The 18,563-nt window shown below is 36.8% G+C and overlaps 1 protein-coding gene across 8 annotated transcripts; it reads right to left on the bottom strand.

Moving 5' to 3' along the window:
• Positions 1–1,501: 1,501 nt before the first annotated feature.
• On the bottom strand, positions 1,502–18,306 carry TRMT10A (tRNA methyltransferase 10A). Of its 8 annotated transcripts, none has more exons than XM_006773012.2 (8): positions 18,117–18,306; positions 11,886–12,082; positions 10,731–10,893; positions 9,709–9,780; positions 8,626–8,700; positions 6,413–6,562; positions 4,473–4,578; positions 1,502–2,758 (listed from the first exon to the last, which is right to left on the bottom strand). In XM_006773012.2, the coding sequence occupies exons 2-8, from the start codon at positions 12,068–12,070 to the stop codon at positions 2,493–2,495; spliced, it is 1,017 nt and encodes a 338-aa protein (XP_006773075.1). In that variant the 5' UTR covers positions 12,071–12,082; positions 18,117–18,306; the 3' UTR covers positions 1,502–2,492. The 8 variants fall into 8 exon arrangements, with proteins under 8 accessions (XP_006773075.1, XP_006773074.1, XP_015425489.1 ...); XM_006773011.2 differs by lacking the exon at positions 18,117–18,306 and adding an exon at positions 17,761–17,876; XM_015570003.1 differs by lacking the exon at positions 18,117–18,306 and adding an exon at positions 17,824–17,845.
• Between the last annotated feature and the right edge of the window lie 257 nt (positions 18,307–18,563).

Below are 18,563 nucleotides of genomic sequence, written 5' to 3'. Positions count from 1 at the left end.
CACAGTGCCCCCTCTTCAATCTGGGATCCCTCTAGCAATCTGGAACCACTGGCTCCTAACTGCTGACCTGCATGCCTGCCTGATGCCCCTAACTGCTCCCCTGCTGGCCTGATGGTCCTAACTGCTCTCCCCTGCTGACCTGATCCCCCTAACTGCCTGTTCTCTCCTGCCAGCCTGATCCCCCTAACTGCCCCCCCCCTGCCAACCTGATCCACCTAACTGCACTCCCCTATTGGCCTGATCCCCCTAACTGCTCTCCCTTGCCGGCCTGATCACCCCTAACTGCCTCTGCCTTGGCACCCACCACCATGGCTTTGTCCATAAGGACATCCAGTCTAATTAGCATATTACCCTTTTATTAGTATAGATTACTAAGAAGAAAGCAACAAAACCAAGAGACAGAGAATATCTATACTAAAACCAATAAACTTTCTACCAAATCCTATATAATAAAAGAGAAACATGCAAATTAACCATCCCTCCTATGCTCAAACCATGCCCACAAGCCACACCCACCAGCCAATCAGGAGTGAGTAAGCAAATTAACCCAACTTAGATGGCAGCAGCCACGAAGCTGTAGAGAGCAGGAGGCTTGGGTTGCCCCCTGCAATGGAGGAAGCCAAGTTTCCTGCCTGCCCTGGCTGGCCCTCAGCTCAGCTCAAGGCTACAAAGTTTTAATTATAGAAGATAAATAAACTATTTATTCAGGGGTGCTGACCTCTTTTCCCTTAGATACCCGTGCACCAGGCCTCTATCCTATATAATAAAAGGGTAATATGCAAACTGACCCTAACAGCAGAAAGTCTGGGAATGACTGGTCACTATGACACACACTGACTACCAGGGGGCAGACGTTCAATGCAGGAGCTGCCCTCTGGTGGTCAGTGTGCTCCCACAGAGGGAGCTCTGCCCAGCCACAAGCCAGGCTAATGGCTTCCAGTACAGCAGTGATGGCGGGAGCCTTTCCCGCTTCCTCAGCAGCGCTAAGGATGTCCGACTGCAGCTGAGGCCTGCTCCCCGCTGGCAAGTGGACATCCTCCGAGGGCTCCCGGGCTGCCAGAGGGATGTCTGACTGCCAGCTTAGGCTCAATCCCCCCAGGGAGCAGGCCTAAGCCAGCAGGTGGACATCCCCCTCGGGGTCCCAGATTGCAAGAGGGCACAGGCCAGGCTGAGGGATCCCCCACCTCCCCAAGTGCACAAATTTTTGTGCACCGGGCCTCTAGTGTGTATATAATTTAAGATGCCGGCGAGTAAAAAGAACAGAAACTTCATTTATCATGAAGGAAGGCTTCTGAAATCTTACTATAGCTGTGACAAGGAAGAATCTCTTTACTTTAAAGATAACTACTCTACAGTTCCTGGTAGGAAACTAAAACATCTCATTTAGCCCCTTATTCCCTTGCCAATGTCCTTATACAAATGTTTAGTTATAGATTTTGCACTTCAGGAAATTCAAATTCCTTAGTATTGTTGAACACAACCATTCACACAAATACACATATATGGCAACTCAATCCTGTTTATCGTTAAATAAGAATCATACATGATGTGGACAAACATGTACATACAGCATATGAATATTTTCATACATGCTTACATTAGTTACAGAAATATATATTTACATTAGCTTGCTTATGATAGTAGGCAGATGCATATATAAATTTATTTACTTTAAAAATCAACTGATTTTCAAAAAAACTTTAAAAAGTTTATATGGAACGAAAAGATAGCTGCTGAGAGCTATTTCTTTTTAAGATAAAATTGATCCTTCAATGGCCTTTTAATATAGACTAGCCTGAAAAATTAAGTTTGTAATTGAAATAATTTACCACAATTGTTTGAATTAAAAAATATATTAAAAATAAAATAAAAATATATTAGATTAATTCTTCAGGGATTACATTAGAACCACCAAGAGGCAGAAATAGAGACAAGTCCATAGTACAAAAGAAATAAATTGTAGAGTATATCGATTGGATACTTTTTCCTAAAATCACAATATTCCCTTGAAGTTATTAAATTGAATATAAAAGTTGCAAATACATTTCCCATACTGAAAATGGCGCACTTACAGGAAATTTGTGAATATCTGCTTCCACAAATAGGCATAAATCAGAAAGATATTGATATAAACGTAAAATAATAAAACTAAAGGATCAGAAGGCACATTCTGAATAATACAACCCAGTAAATAACAGAATGAAGATTTATTATTAAAGTAAAATCCTCAAAAAAATTTATTTGAGGCTTAGAAAGCTATTTTTAAAAATTATATCTTTTTAAAATCTTACGCAAAAACAAAAAGTACTTTCTTACAAGGACTTTGTATCCACTCTATAAGTTTATCCACTCTATAATATTCACAACAGAAATAACAAAAAATAAAATTTTCTTCCAATTGGAATATTCTATGAAGCACCTCATTTTCTCCTAGTTTTTCCTTAGCCAGAAAAAAAAAAATGCACACACACAAAAACACCCAGATGACATTCCTATGGTGTAGAGTGCACTGTAGATTCAGTGCTATTTTCTTTATCCTGCTTTTCTTCTTCATGTGGTGAATCTAGTTCATTTCTGCTAGTTTCTTCCTCACTGGAATCACTGTCCAATCCATCTTCAACCCTAGCAGACGTCTTGTCACGCAAAGAACTTTCACAGGTTTTGTCTGTGGGAACAGCTCCTTTCCTTTGAGGTAAGACAGTAAAAAATGCTTCTTGCCAGTCTCTTGTTTCCAGGTATTCCAGAATAATCTCAAACACTGAAACAAAGACAAACTCTATACATTTCTTAGCCAAGTTCATCACAATGTTGCATACTATATTTTAAAATGCATTGATACTATGTCCTAATAATTTCTACTTTATTCTTATCACCTTGTTTCCCTATTGGCTCTCAGAATCAATTTGCCCCAAAGCTCTCAAGCCTGTTCTTTAGCTTTTTCTCAATTCCATTCTTAAGCACTTAGAAGTTTACCATTATTCCTTGTCAGTAATAATTAATACACAGAGAATCTTTTTGCTTCCTTCCTATTCTTTATCCCTTTCACTTCTTTATCCTTTATGTTCTAACATAAAACTAGAAAAAATAGGTTAGGATTAATCTAAATTTCTTCTATTTTTCATATACAGCGCCACTTACTCTAGGGAACATCTTGCCTGCTTTTTGTTTCATATTTAGAGTTAAAATTTAATACTGTCTCCAAATTACTCTCACATGAATACATTGTTGAAGGGTCAATTTGGATTACTTCATGGCAAAGTAATTTCCACAATCTATCAAAAGTCTTAGAAGCTCAGTCCTGGAATCAGTAAATTCATTTATATAACTCCCTATAGTCTACCATACAGTTCTTAGCACATAAAAAGAGCCCAATAAACAGTTGTGCATCAACAAAAATCTCCACTAAAAACTCCAGACAAATGTCTAAGAATGTCCTTTATAATGTTATTTACAATAGTAACCAAAAAAATCATCAACAGAAGAATGTTACAAATAGTTATATATATACATAGGGAAGAAACTGGAAGGAAACACACCAAAAAGAATGGTTAATTATTATATATTCAGATGATGAATATTATATAGCCATTAACAATAATTCAATGATATGAAAAACCTTATCTAATAAAGAGCTAATATTCAAACGTACCATCACTCCAACACACAAGATGGCCGTCAGGGGAGGGCAGTTGTGGGTGATCAGGCTGGCAGGGAAGGACAGTTGGGGGGGACCCAAGCCTTCAGGGGAGGGCAGTTGGGGGGGACCAGGCCAGCAGGGGAGGGCTGTTGGTGGGGGGGGGACCAGGCTGGCAGGGAAGGACAGTTTGGGGCAACAAGGCCGGCAGGGGAGGACAGTTAGGGGAGACCAGGCCTGCAGGGGAGGACAGTTATGGGTGACCAGGATGGCAGGGGAGGGCAGTTAGGGGCAATCGGGCCACAGGGGAGCAGTTAGGCGTCGATCAGGCTGGCAGGCAGAAGCAATTAGGGGCAATCAGGCAGGCAGGCAGGCAAGCACTTAGGAGCCAGCAGTCCTGGATTTTGAGGGGGATCCCAGATTGGAGAGGTTGCAGACTGGGCTGAGGGACACACACACACACACACACACACACACACACACACTCCGGGCCTCTAGTATAATTATAAATGAGGGAAAACACCCAGTTTTATATTATTTTATGTAATGGAGTTAAGAATCCAATTATGTTATAAATAGCACTACATATGCATAGGGAAGGAACTGGAAGGAAACACACCAAAAAGTTAATACCAAGTATCTCTGGGTAGTGAATTATAGGTTATTTATTTTTATGTTTTTCTGTATTTTCAAAATTTTATAAAATATGCATGTATTGTTTCTATATTCAAAATTATAAATCATTACATTTTATAATTTTGTTTCTAGCAAGGTGTGTATTTTATATTTTCACAATGTTCACTCAGGTACATTTTCACTTTATCTCCTTATAGCTTACCATGATTAATTGCCAAAACTTTTCTACTATTCATCTTCACAAAATTTCCAAGGGGTAGCTGTGCATGATCAATTCCATGATCTGATGCTTGTTTATATGTGAGTCCCTAAAACAAAGACACTATAACTTGGACTAGAACATTAAATTACTTTGAAGTCTACAACAAATAATTTTTAAGAAAGACTTTAGTTCAGAGTACATTATCTGACGTGAGTGTGTTTGTGTGTGTCTGTGTTTGACTGCTAATTTGGAAATATTCTCTTGACAATAAGGATAGTCGGAATGTTTAGGCCTTTTGTTTTAACCAATTTACAAGTGAGGAAACCAAAGACATGTTCTGTTCTGCCACAAAATTCCTAAGTGGCAGAACCATAGGAAAAACTTGCCTTATGCCTCCTGATTCAAATACCTTTTAACCATTCCACACCACCTTTCTCTTAGAGTTTAAAATACTCAATCAGAACTCCTAGAGAAGCACCATCACTTTCCATGAATACAAAAGACATACAGATAAAATTATGTTTCAATTACATAACACTAGGAGGCACAAATAACCAAAACAAATTCTATAAAAAGCTGAATTAAAAAATGTTTTAATTGCCTATAAATTTAATTTTTCCCTTCTGTCAATTAAAAGAATATTGAATATGAATTTTCTTTCTTCTCAAAATTAAAATCCTTAAAGCCTAGGTCTAACCAAAACTGAAATAGTCAAAAGATAGTACAGAGAAGGAAGAACTAAATTTCTCAACCAGTAGTTTGCATATTTTAGGGACAAATAATAATGATTGAGGCAGATGCTTTTGAAAACAAAATTGTTTTAGTTCAAAAACACATACAACATGAAAGATAAAAATCTGGTTTTGTATAAGTAACAAAAAAGAATATTTCCACTAAGAAAACAATAAAAAGGCTAAACGTCATTCTGATAAAATTCCCTCTGATGCTATAGAGATGCACTGTCCAATAAGAGCCACAAGTGACTATTTAAGTTTAATTTGTTACAATTTTAAAATATTCTGTTCTCAATTATACTATACACATTTCATGTGTTCAATAGCCACAGGACTACCACACTGGACAGAATGATGTAAGTATTTCCAACATTAGAAAAAGTTCTATGGCACAGTGGTGCAACATAAGAATACTGAATTTGTATTATTCTGATGACAATATTTCCTCAGACACTTAGTAAACATGCTTTTTCTTTAGTTGGGTTGAATTTAGCATGTTGTTAAGTAGCTGGCAAAGTACAAAATGATATTTTTTCTTAGAAAGTGTACTTCTGTAATTTTTCATTCAAATAAGGATGAGGAGGTGGAAAGAGACAAATGTAGAAATATAAGAGAACAGAAAACACATCCCATGAAAATCACATATTTAAAATAAAAATGATCAGTTTCGTTATAAATTTTATCAGTGGCCTAAAAATTGATTAATAGCAGCATCTTCTATCAATACAGCATATTGTTTAAGCATCTGGGCTCCAGAACAATTTATCAGGTTTCAAATATCTGCTTTACTACCTACTACTATTGATTTTAGACTTATTTTCTTTAGGCTTCCATTTCCTCAGCTTTAAAATGCAGAAAATATCAGCACTGACCTCACTGGTTTATAAGTGAGGATTAACCATAGTAATGTACGGGGGGGCAAAAGTAGGTTTATAGTTGTGAGTATGTGAGACACAGAGTTTATTCTTATATTATTATATATTAATTAGTGTATTATTTTCCATATGAACAACTATATACCTACATTTGCCCAATCTTTTATGTGAAATGTTTTGCTTAGCCAAAAAGGTGATTGAAATATAGCTGGCACTCAGTAGAGATCAGCCATCATCAGTATTATTGCTACTATCAAAAAGTATATTGTTATTAAGAAAATTGATATATCAATTTTAAGTACAAGCAAAAGCAAAAATAAAAACTAAGTACCTTTTGATGGTTGTGATCTACTAATCCTCCAATCACGTAAGCCTTTGATTCATCTAATTCCTTCAGTACATTAGGTGAATCTGATGTAAGATAAATCAGATCTTCTTTCTTTATGAATTCAATATAGTGTTCTGGTTTAATGTGGATATCCTTTAAGACACATGAGGACAGATGTGATTAATTAATAGGATTTTGTGAAAATTGGCTAATAATCAATTTGAAAGGAAGTAAATCATATGAAAAGAAGTCTGAAAGAATGCTGCAATGCATTATTTATAACCTACTACTTAAATTCCTTGTCATCTCACACATCAATTATTTAAGTGGCTTCCTGATGCTATTTCCCTGTCGTTAGCCTCAGATCCCTCCAATTTACTTCCACACAGTAATGGTAGCCTCATTTTCTAAAAACACTACTTCTCATGTTTTATTTTCATCTGTAGGATAAAACTGAAATTCTTTAACTTAGTAACTCTTTCCTGAATGTGGCACTAACCTACCCTTTCTAAGTTTATCTCTGCTCCAACAAAACAAAAGCATTCTGTCACATATTTGCTCACATTATTTCCTGGTTTTCTCCAATTATTTCTTCTCTGTCTACACAAATCATCAAAAGAAAGTGCTTGTAGATTTAATAAAGTCCATGAATCCATTTCTACAATGATACACAAATAAAATCATCTTCATCAAAACTGTTAGATCAGAGGTACAAAACTGAACACCAGTTGGCAGTCAGAATTTTGCAAATTATATTGATAGAATAAAAGAAAATACATCATCAGATTCAGATGACATTCAACCAGGTCATTCAACCTTTAAGGAAATAAAAAAATGAAGCAGAACTTGTCTCACCTAAAATGTATAACCCATCCTATATAATAAAAGCCTAATATGCTAAGTGTCCAGTCGTCCATTCAACCAATCAAAGAGTAATATACTAATGATATGCTAAAGCCACTCAACCGCTCGCTATGATGTGCACTGACCACCAGGGGGGAGTCAACCAGTCGATCAGTCGCTATGATGTGCACTGACCACCAGGGAGCAGACGCTTCAAATCTGAAGGCTTCTGGGCTGCAAGAGGGCACAGGCTGGGCTGAGGGGCCCCCCAACCCCCAAGTGCACAAATTTTGTGCACCAGGACTCTAGCTGATTAATAAGCAATCACCTTTCTAAAAATGTTTTATTATAAATCTGGGTCCTATAGTTAATAAGCGCCCCAAGAGGGACTTGAAATTAAAGACCGATGAACTTATGTTTTTCTGGAAAGCTGGTGGTATAAATAATAAATTTAACAAGCCACAAAATAACTGAAAGAATGCCTTCTCTAACTGATTACGTTATTTCTCAGGAAAATAGTACAGATAATAAAATAAATGCAGTCATTATGGGATTAGAGAGTGTAAGAGGAAAAGTTTATCATGGTGAAAACTGGCTTTGAGAAAGAAAAAAAAATACAAGAATAGCCCAGTACTTCTCTGAATAGGATTCCTCATGAATTGGTACTAAAGCCAATCTATTATTTACAAATGACTGAGAATGGTTTTGTCCTATAAAAAATGTGAGCCACATATGTAATTTTAAATCTACCTGTGGCCACGTTAAAAAAAGTGAAAAGAAATAAGTGAAACTAATTTTACTAATACATTGCATTCAACATAATATACACAAAATGTTATCATTTAGACATATAATCTTTTTTAAAATTTCAAGGAGATATTTTACATTCTTTTGGGGGGGATAGGTACTAAATCTTTGAAATCCAATATATACTTCACATTTATAGCACAACTCAATTTAGATCAGTCACATTTCAAGAATTCAATAGCCACATGTGGACATGGGAGAGCACAGATTTAGAAGCAACAATGCAAGTATATTTTCAAATTTTAGAGTGACTTCACTCTTACAAATAATGCAACGCCAGTTTGCCAGGTAGAGATTGAATAAACACCTTTAAAATTTTTCCTTCTTAAAAATATGTTTTAAAGTTGGGGGCAAAATAGAAGTGAGATTTAATGGGAGCAAGTACAAACAGACATGCAGTCTTTTTAGCTTCCCTTATTCCCTTAAACTTAGGTACAGTGAGACACAGGGTTTGGAGACTGGTGACTCCTATATTTATTAACATTATGTAGAATTTGAGTAAAAAATGTAGACCTTTAAGCTTAAAACTACTTGAAATTATGGGAGAGTTAATCTACTGTAGTTACCTTCCAGTTGACCCATCCTTTGTCATTTTCATCCATGTTCTTTTTCAACTGGCCTCCATGGCTTGTCAAGTAAAACTGATAGAGTCATCAGCAAGGGAAGAGAGAGCAAATGACTATTAAAGTGCAATATTTTATTTCCCTCATACACTAATCTGATTGTCAATGAAACACAATATATTTTCATTCTAGAAAAAAATAAATTTGTGGCATGCTTTAAACATACAAAATAAAAAAATACAAAACATATCATTTCTACCACAATAACTTCCTTATGGCATCTACATTTTCATCCCATTTTTCCAAGCATCCATAATCAGCCTTTCCCTTAATGATCACTTTTCTACAAACTCCCCACTCCCATGTCGTTTCCTTTCCCTTTCTTTTGCCACCACTGTTATTTTTTACCAGTCCCAAGTCTCCATAATTCTTTGATTCTAAAACCTGACACTATTTCAAGTCTAAGCAAGGATGGGAAGAATATAAAATGTAAAAATATAAAATTACTATCATTGATAAGAAGAAAATATCTAAACAAACATTTATTAAGAATTTCTAGTTCTCAACCTTAGTGAGCCAGTATTAATTTTAGGTCACCGAGATTTCAAACAGCAGGCACTTCTTCACAGCAGGCAGCTAGTCTCACAAAGCACTCCCTCACTCTAGCTAAGAAAATACTTTTCAAAATTATCAATGGCTCAGAATCTTTTAAGTAGAATAAACCTACCAACAGGTAACACAGCACACATCAGTTCCCCCTACTCTCCGGAATAGAAGGAATGAGAGCTAAGAAACTGGTATGAAAATATGTGTATATCCTTCAGTGAAGATGTTCAACTACACAGAAATGAGCAGGTCAGTGTGGACAAGACTGATGATAACTGGGCAGTGTGTTTGAGAACGCATATGTGAAAAACTGTTCAAAATATTTTATCTTTGTAGAAAACATGTTTCAAATAGGCATTTTGTTCTCGAAGAAGGATTATCTGTAAGACTCTTGTAAAGGCCAGCAGGATTATCTATGCCATTTCTCAAGGGAAATATAAGAAAGGAAATTGGAGTCTGTTTTAAATCTCTCAAACATACCTGCACAGGATGCAGTGCTCGTCGATTTTCTGCATAACATCGTTGAATCTGCTTATGAAGTTTCTTAATGTCCTATAAAAAAGTGCAATTTTTAAAGCATCGTTTTCAAAATCACCTATGGCCATTTCACAATCTTAGTGGAACAGAATAAGTAGAAGAAATAACTAGACAGGTACATTTTTTTTCTTTTGAAATACAAGTCCTTTCTGATAATTTCTATTCACTTTCCTTACATAACTAACAAAATTACTATAAGTCAACACTCTGCAAGTGAACCATTATTTCATATTCTGCATTTACTTAAAATGCTAGTTCATGTCCTAACCGGTTTGGCTCAGTGGATAGAGCCTAGGCCTGCGGACTAAAGGGTCCCAGGTTTGATTCCAGTCAAGGGCATGTACCTTGGTTGCGGGCACATCCCCAGTAGCGGGTATGCAGGAGGCAGCTGATCAATGTATCTCTCTCATCGATGTTTCTAACTCTCTATCCCTCTCCCTTCCTCTCTGTGAAAAACTCAATAAAGTATATTTTAAAAATAAATAAATAAATAAAATGCTAGTTCATGAAAAAATTTACTCAAGAAATTCTCTTACAGCCATACTATTACTATTTTTATAACTTATCAATGGCTTGGAAAGTAATTAAATTATCTTCTCTTCACTAGCATTGTTTAAATAACCAGGCTTCTCAAACTACTAAATAAGAAATAATTTTATTAAGACAATCATACTTCTTATTTTCTTAATTGTGATTAGGACAAAGAAAACCATTCACAGATTTTTATGATCAATATGCAGTTACTGAGTTTTATAATCTAATCATGGTGTTTGTCTCTCCTGTCAACACACACATATACGTAAGAGGAATTTATTAGCTAGTTTAATTTAGGGGTCACAGAGCTTGGAAAACTTGATTTAAGATGCATTTTAGTACATAAATTTATATCAAAGTGATATTACAGATTAAAGTAAGAATTACTCAGCCTAGTTTACCTACAGGGTTTTTCTGACAATGATTCATACCTTTAATACCATCAAACTGTCAAAACTACAGTCAATGATAAGGCGAAGTGTGCTATGAACAACGTCTCTTCGAATACGTTTTCTATCATTTCCATCTGAGTTTGATTCCAGTTGACACTGCCGCTCCAATTGTTTTCTCTTGCGTTTTTCCTTCCTCTTTTGTCTAAAATCAGTATTGAAATATTTTTTGATGTAATTTATAGATTCACATACAAGACTCCTCTAAATAGACAAAGAAACATTACTTTTTTAAATCAGCAGGCTAAACCATATGAAACTGCCACTTTTATGGACCAAAATTGGTCAGATATCAGCAATTTTACACAGTCCATCTAAAAATTTTAGAAAGGAAGAAAATGGGTTTGTAAAAACAGTATAATGCTTTTTATACAAATCCTTACTATACCACTAATAAACTCATTTATTATTGGTATCATATTATAAGAAAACTTTGCAAATACTTAATTTGAGAGCTGTGATATGTTTCACTTGTAACGTTCTTCCCCTACATGATTTTCAAGCAACATTTATATGGTATAGAAAAAAGGCAAAGTAAAATTGTTAGTGAAAAAAAAATCTCATATACTTTTTTTCTCTAATCTGCATCAACTATAGTTTATTTTCTCTCAGTAACTTTTGGCATTATACAGGGGTGGGAAAAAGTAGGTTTACTACTGTAATACAAAAAAACACAACAAATTATAATACAAGAATAAACTGTTCCGTATACTCACAACTATAAACCTACTTTTGCCCACACCTGTTTAATGACAGCTTCAACCTTACTGTTCTCAAAACCTGCAATAGTTTTAGAAAAATCAACGTTAGGCCTAAATTTGATCTTTCTGAGGAGGTTATTTTTGTTCCATATCTAGGACATGGATGCTAATTATATCCCCTTCCAGAGTTGGTTATTTCAGAAATTGTGCTGCTACTCACAATAGATTTTGGGTGAGAAAAAGTGTGCAGTGTAAATTCATAAACACTGCTATAAAGAAATTCAAAACATAGTTTTAACAGCCAATTGACAGTGTTAGCTAACAATATGCATAGTCCCAATTTTAATTAATACAATTACTTTTAATGTGTCAAAGGACCATGAAAGGCCCAACATTCCATATTTTTGAATAGGGGAGAATGCATTTTGAAACATACTTGCGGAGTTCTCGTTGTTCTTCCCATTGTTTCTGTTTTATTAACTTTTTCATTTGTCGTTTAGATATTGGTTCAAACTCTTCATCTAATCTTGGCTTTTGACTTTCCTCTTGATCTTCACTTAAGTCTTGCTTTCTTTCAACATTAGAAGTCTCAATAATTGCTGGCACCATTTCAGATGACATTATTTGATGCCTCTGAAAAATTGAAAAGCAACTTTGACATAGATGAGTCACACAGAGAAAAGTAAACACCAAATAACCAATAGATGTGATTAAAATTAAACCATTTCAGAAATGAATAAAAATAAAAATTTAGCCCTGGCTGGATGGCTCAGTTGGTTGAGCATTGTCCCGTACACCCAAAGGCTGCAGGTTCCATTCCGGTCAGGGCACATACTTAGGTACGTGCGTAGGCACCTAGGTTTTGGGTTCTATCCCAGTCAGAGTGTACAGGAGGCAACCAATCAATGTCAGTCTCTCTCTCTCTCTCTTTCTCTCTCCTTCTCTCTCTCTCATCTATCATCTATCTATCTATCTATCTATCTATCTATCTCTTCCTCGCTCTCTAAAATTCAATAAACATATCCTCACCCAAGGATTTTTTTTAAAGTGAAAATTTATACAATTAAATGTTATTTATTGACAAAGACCATGTAATGAAATGGGGTGCTTTCATGGCACAATTTTTCCAGAAGGCAACACAGATTTATGTTTCAAGAGCTTTAAAATACTAATACCCTTCACTCAGTAATTTACTTCCTTAGAATAAATTCCTGTAAATGAATCAGAAATATACACAAAATGCAAAAGGGTATGCAGTAGTCCCCTCTTATCTTCAGTGGATACATTCTAAGATCCCCAGTAGATGCCCAAAAAAGTGGATAATACTGAACCCTTTATATACGTTTTTTCCTAAACAAACATATAATAGTTTAATTTATAATTATAACCATAGTAAAAATATTAAAATTAATTTATAATTATGTTTATATTATAAATATTAGCATTTTTAAATTTTATATAATGAGATTAACAATAGGAAAATTTTATGATGTAGCATAATAAAAGTTATGTAAGTATGGTTTCTCGCTCTCTCTGATAACTGAGATGGCTAAGTGACTAATGGTTGGGCAGAGTATACAGCAAATACGTTGGACAAAGGAATGATTCACATCCCGGGTGGGATGGAGCGAGATGGCCTTAGATTTCATCACACTACTCAGAACTGTGCAATTTCAAACTTATGAATTGTTTAATTCTGGAGTTTTCCATTTAATATTTTTAGGCTAGCTGATCACAGGTCATGGAAACCACGGAAATCAAAACAGTGGTTTGTATATACTGCAGTGTTATTTTCAACAATGAAAAATTAAAAACTACTTGAATGTCAGCAAAAGGGATTAAATAAATTATAACTTATCCATGACAGGGGCTTGGAATACTAAATGGCCAGTAAAAATAATGTTTCCCAAAATTATTTAGTTATAAAGAAAAATGGTTATGTTAGATAAGAAAATCAAAACAAGAAATATATACATTTTATCCAATTTTGTTTTAAAAAGCATACACACAAAAATGATTCTTACCCATGATATTCTGCATTTTCTAAAATGAGAATATATTGTTTTATAATATAAAAATATTAAGCACTTAAAAATACTTTTTGTTAATCATCATCTGAGGATATTTTTCCAGTGATTTTTAAAGAGTGAAAGGGAGGGAGGGGGTGAGGAAGAGAGAGAGAAACATCAATGTGAGACACATCAACTGGCTGCCTCCCGCACACACCCTAACTAGGACTGGGGATATACACTCATAATTAGTTTTTGACAAAAGATATGCTATAGATCCGTGTAGTTTGGATAGTGCGGAAAACAAATCTGGTTGCCCCACCTCCATATATTTCATTATCAATATGTAATTGTAAATATTCCACTTTAGTCATGGCTAAGAAACAAAATATTTATGTTGATTCTGAAATCAGCTGTAGAATACTTAGGGCCATCTCAAACATCTTCATTTAGATTTAGCCACCCAAATCTTTATGTCTGTTACCCAGAACTGAACTTCCCTTCACATTAGGGAAAAAAGCTAAAAATACTGAGATTTCTCTTTAACAGATTTTTAACACCAAAGCTTAAAAATGTATTTATTATTTATCCCTACCAAAGACTAAGCATGAAGCTTGCAAATGTTCTAAATTCTATGACTTCTACTTATAGAAATAGCTAAGAAGTCTGCAGAGAAGGTAACATCTAAAAGAAAAATCCACACAACTCAGAAAATGAAAGGACAAAACCTTTGCAGAACATAATTTGAGCAGTAGTTTTGTTATATGGTTCTTGCTTTCTTTAAAAGTACAATGTTATAACAGGACATACAGGGATAACTAAGCAAACTTGGAAAGTTTACCAAATTTTGACTGGGAGATAAGAAATTTTAAGCTGTGCTTTGGGAGCTACAGCAAAAACCCTGGTATTTTACTAGGTCACAAAATTACTAAAAAGGAAAAAGAATCATCTAGTAATCCAAGCAAGAGTTCACAAGTTGTCCTTATACTACTAACCAAACCATATCCTTAGTTTACAGGCACACCTGCTAGATATGACAACTCAATTTTGATTCTACATGGAAAACTCCATATGGGTAGGGATGATGTCTACTTTTGCCTCACATTATATTGCCAATACTAACACGGTGCCTAGCACTAAGCTGTTTATTATATATTGGTGAAATAAATAAATGAGTGACTATGGTATTATTACAAAGGATTTTTTTAAAATAATGAAAATAGTAATAGCAAACAATTATTACAGTGCTTAATTTAAAAAGTATCTAATTTAATCCTTAAAACCAACCCTATGAGGTAGACAAGTGTTATGCCTACTTTATAAGGAAAGTACAGTTGAGGTTAAATAGCTTGCCCCAAATTACAATGCTAAATAAATTCCTAAGAAACAAGGCAACTAGAACAAATTTAGCACAAAGTGGGTCCTCAAAACACTTGCTGAATGAATAGATAAATGAAGTAATAGGGTTGAGTCAAACACAGATCTAACTCTATTTTCCAGGAATCCAAAATGTTATTTAGAAAATAAGGATTTTCAAGAGAATGTAAAAGAGCTATGCCGCTTCAACCCTGCTGTTGAAGGGCTCTGAGATTTGTGTCACTGAAAGGAGGAAAAACAGCTTTATTCATATGCTACCAAATAAAAAAATTAGGACTTCCTAGAGAAGATAGCCAAAAGTTCATTTTTTGAGGCACCCTGACTTGAAATACCTGACAATTCTAAATAAAAGATACAAAGGGAAAACTAAAAAAGGTATAGCCAAAACAAGAACCAAACAAGATCTAGAACAGTTCCTGTTGCGTCTGCTGTGCAAAGGCAATTGGAAGTTTCCCTAGATTTAAAGTAGGGAGAATTATTATAACCCAAGACAGAAGGTAGGAGAGATGGGAGACCGTTTAAGATGAACCCTTAACCTATTGTGGGAGGTGGGGCTTCCTCATGAAAAAGGCTGAAAATGGGTAAAATCAGACTTGCTTTTAGAAGCTGAGGACTTGAGGGAAACTTGAAGGAAGCGGAAACAAGCCTCTGGGCCAAGCCCCTGAGGTGATGTATGAACTTATGACACCACATGATTAGAATTCTGAGTCACCTATCCAGAGTCTACTGTGGGCCGAAGCACTGAACGGGGCCAGGAGTGGGAGCGGCCGCAAGGTCAGTACCAGACGCTTGGTTTGCAGAGAGGAGATGCTAAGTCCATGCAAGATTAGTCTGCAAAGCAAAATTACAAAAAGAAAAGGTAAAAATAAAAACAACAAAAGCAACAATCAGGAGATAAATTCAATCTATATAAACTGGAAATAATAGGGTGATATGAAAATGACTTTAAAATAAGTGGTTGGAATCTTTCAGAGACTATAAGGTGTAAGAACCATAAAAACAAAACAGGAAACTGGGACACAAAAGCAGGCACAAAAGAATACATGAAATATCTCAAAGCTGTTAAAAGACGTGGATTATAGAATGAGAAATGGAAGCAAAAAGGTAGAGATAAATGTATAACCTTGAGTGCATTTATTAATAATTTTTAAAAAGCTGGAAAATAAAGTAAGCATTCAATTTAAGAACAGAGAGACAGAGGAAACTCTATAAGTCTGACAACATTAGGAGAAAATTTTAAAATAAATACTGTGATCCCCAGGATCACTTTTATTTTACTTCCTTTCCATAGATACTACATTAAAGTCAGTAAGGCATGTATCCAAAACAATGTAGGATGGAGAAAGCATAAGTTAAACCTGTCCATTAAGCTAAACATGCAAACTTAAAAGCACAATTAAAATTCACAGGAAACAAATTACTCTCTTCATGAAACAATAATATTTTAAGAGAGACTATTTCTGTTACCATTGGCATAGTTTTTTGCTATAGTTCTCTATTATATTAAAGAACTGCAAGTGTTGATTGGCTCTATAATATGAAAATTTCAAAAAGCAATTTTATAGCAACCTTTTACAGCTCAGGCTCACCAGGGGGAGCTTTTGCCTTTCCCATATAAGAAGTCTGCGTTAAATGTAACTTGGCCCATCATTGCATAGCAACATTTTTAAACACCCTGTCCAACACATAGCAAGATCACACACTGGTCAACATCATTGCCATTTCTAACACTCTTCCCAATTAAGAAAATGCACTGCAGAAGGTGAATTTTTCTAAAGATCTGAATAAGCTAGAGACAACAAAAACGTTAGCTGGCGGTCCTCCGTGTCATTGTTTACAGCACACTGTAACATACAAGGACACGTGCCAGTTCCCACTCTCCGTACCTGCAATAAGCAGTTCCTATGCACTAGCTTGTTCAGATTACATATGAAGCAAAATACATGTGCGATGTTGACTAGGTATGCCTACTTTCCTATCTCGGTTTTGTCCAGTTTATAAGCTCCGTGGCAGAGCTTTGCATTCCTCCTTCACATGCAGCGACACTCACAGTACATGCTCATTCATCCAACCCTGTGCCGCAAATATTTCAGAACGGTGTTTTGTAGCAATTATAGAAACATTTGTGTGAAATTCTGTTTAGCATAGAATTTTTTTAAAAGATGTTTAATTTAGTCACAGAAATAGGTTGTGGTTTTATAAAGCTAAGAACGTATAAATATAACTAAGGCCATTTGATGTGGGATGAATACATAATAAACTGTTTCATTATTTATTTCCGCTTCTTAATACATATTTCGGCAGGAAGAACACATTTGGGAACAAAAGTGAATGGCCCAAGAAAAGTTAAAGAAAACAAAAAAACTTTCATGGATTTTATTGATGGGGCTAAAATACTAGTAAAGTCTTCATAAATTATGACAGACTCCCTTCCAGAAAGATCCCAACAAACGCTGAAATAGCTGCAGAATGGCATCAACTGACCTGGCGGGGAGAGGGAAGGAATGGCCTTTTTAAAACGCGCTCGGGTCAACTGTCAGGCCCTGGGCGGAGTTGGGCCGGGATGGGGAGAGAGGGAGGATTTAAAAAACACGTGAGAAAATCATCGCTTGCTCTCCTCTGTCTTTACAAATATGCCCGAATTCTAACACTTAAAATAGTATTTCCGTGTAATCAGGTAACACCTCGGTTTTAAAACCGCCCTGGGCTCCCCACGATGCGGCCTAAAAGCACCTGCAGCCACTTGCACAGGGTCCCTATAACGCAGAGCTCTGCCAGGTCGGCCTCTCGCTGGAGAAACGAGATGAGGGTTAACGAGGTACAGCGACTTGCCCACGGTCTCTGGGCACCAGGGGCAAAACCACAGCTAGTTGCCCGGCCCTTCCGGCTGCAGGCTTTCCCTCCCTTCGTTCTCTGGACACTCACACTCTTCGCAAACTAGGGACTGGATGCCGACCCCCAAAGAAGTGTCCACAGCAGGATACCCACCGCGGAGGGCGGGGCCTCGCCCCGCCAGGCCACGCGCCGGCCGACGCACGCCAGAGGCGGGACTCAGTTGAAACCACCCAATCAGGGAGCTTCTTGGAGAACCGCGGGGGACGCGCGCTACCTGACGTCACTTCCTTCGGGACCGGGGTCCCGGCTGCCACGCCCACAGCCCCGCTTCCCTCTTTCCCGGAAGCTCTCGTTGCTAACCGAGGGAGGCTTTGGCTGAGCGCCCTTTTTGTGGCCGAAGGAACGGAAGGGTAGGCGGGCGCAAGCCTCAGCTCCCGGGGACTTACCAAGCCGAGGGATGTCCGGGGAACCTGAGAGCACGCGCAGGAAGGCCTTCTAAAGTGGTCTTGGTACCCTCACGAGGCCTCCTTCGGAAACTTCAACTCCCAGAGGCAGGGATGGCAGCTGCACGTAGGCGGCTTCGGCGGTGACGCCTGACGTCATGTAACTGCGCCAACTCCGGACGCGCAGTCGGGGAAACCCGGCGGGGAGGGGTGGAGAGGGGGGTTCACGTGGGGCGGGGTCAGGAGTTCGGGTTTTGGAGTGGGAGGTCGTTACAGTGATGTGGGTTTTTCCATTCAAAAGCACGTGTGTCCCTACGCGCATGTATTCATTCATATGTTCCTGTGGGGATGATGGGGCAGGGAGGCTTGAGACAATCCTGCTCTTGAAAATTAAAAACACGAAACAGTGACTCAGTTATTACGATGGGCTCTTCATTCTTCTGTGTTGGA

The sequence above is a fragment of the Myotis davidii genome, unplaced genomic scaffold, assembly GCF_000327345.1.
Source record: "Myotis davidii unplaced genomic scaffold, ASM32734v1 scaffold226, whole genome shotgun sequence".
In the NCBI taxonomy this organism is placed as follows: Eukaryota; Metazoa; Chordata; class Mammalia; order Chiroptera; family Vespertilionidae; genus Myotis; species Myotis davidii.
The sequence above is the reverse complement of the archived record's forward strand: the minus strand, read 5'-3'. Positions and strand labels throughout refer to the sequence as shown.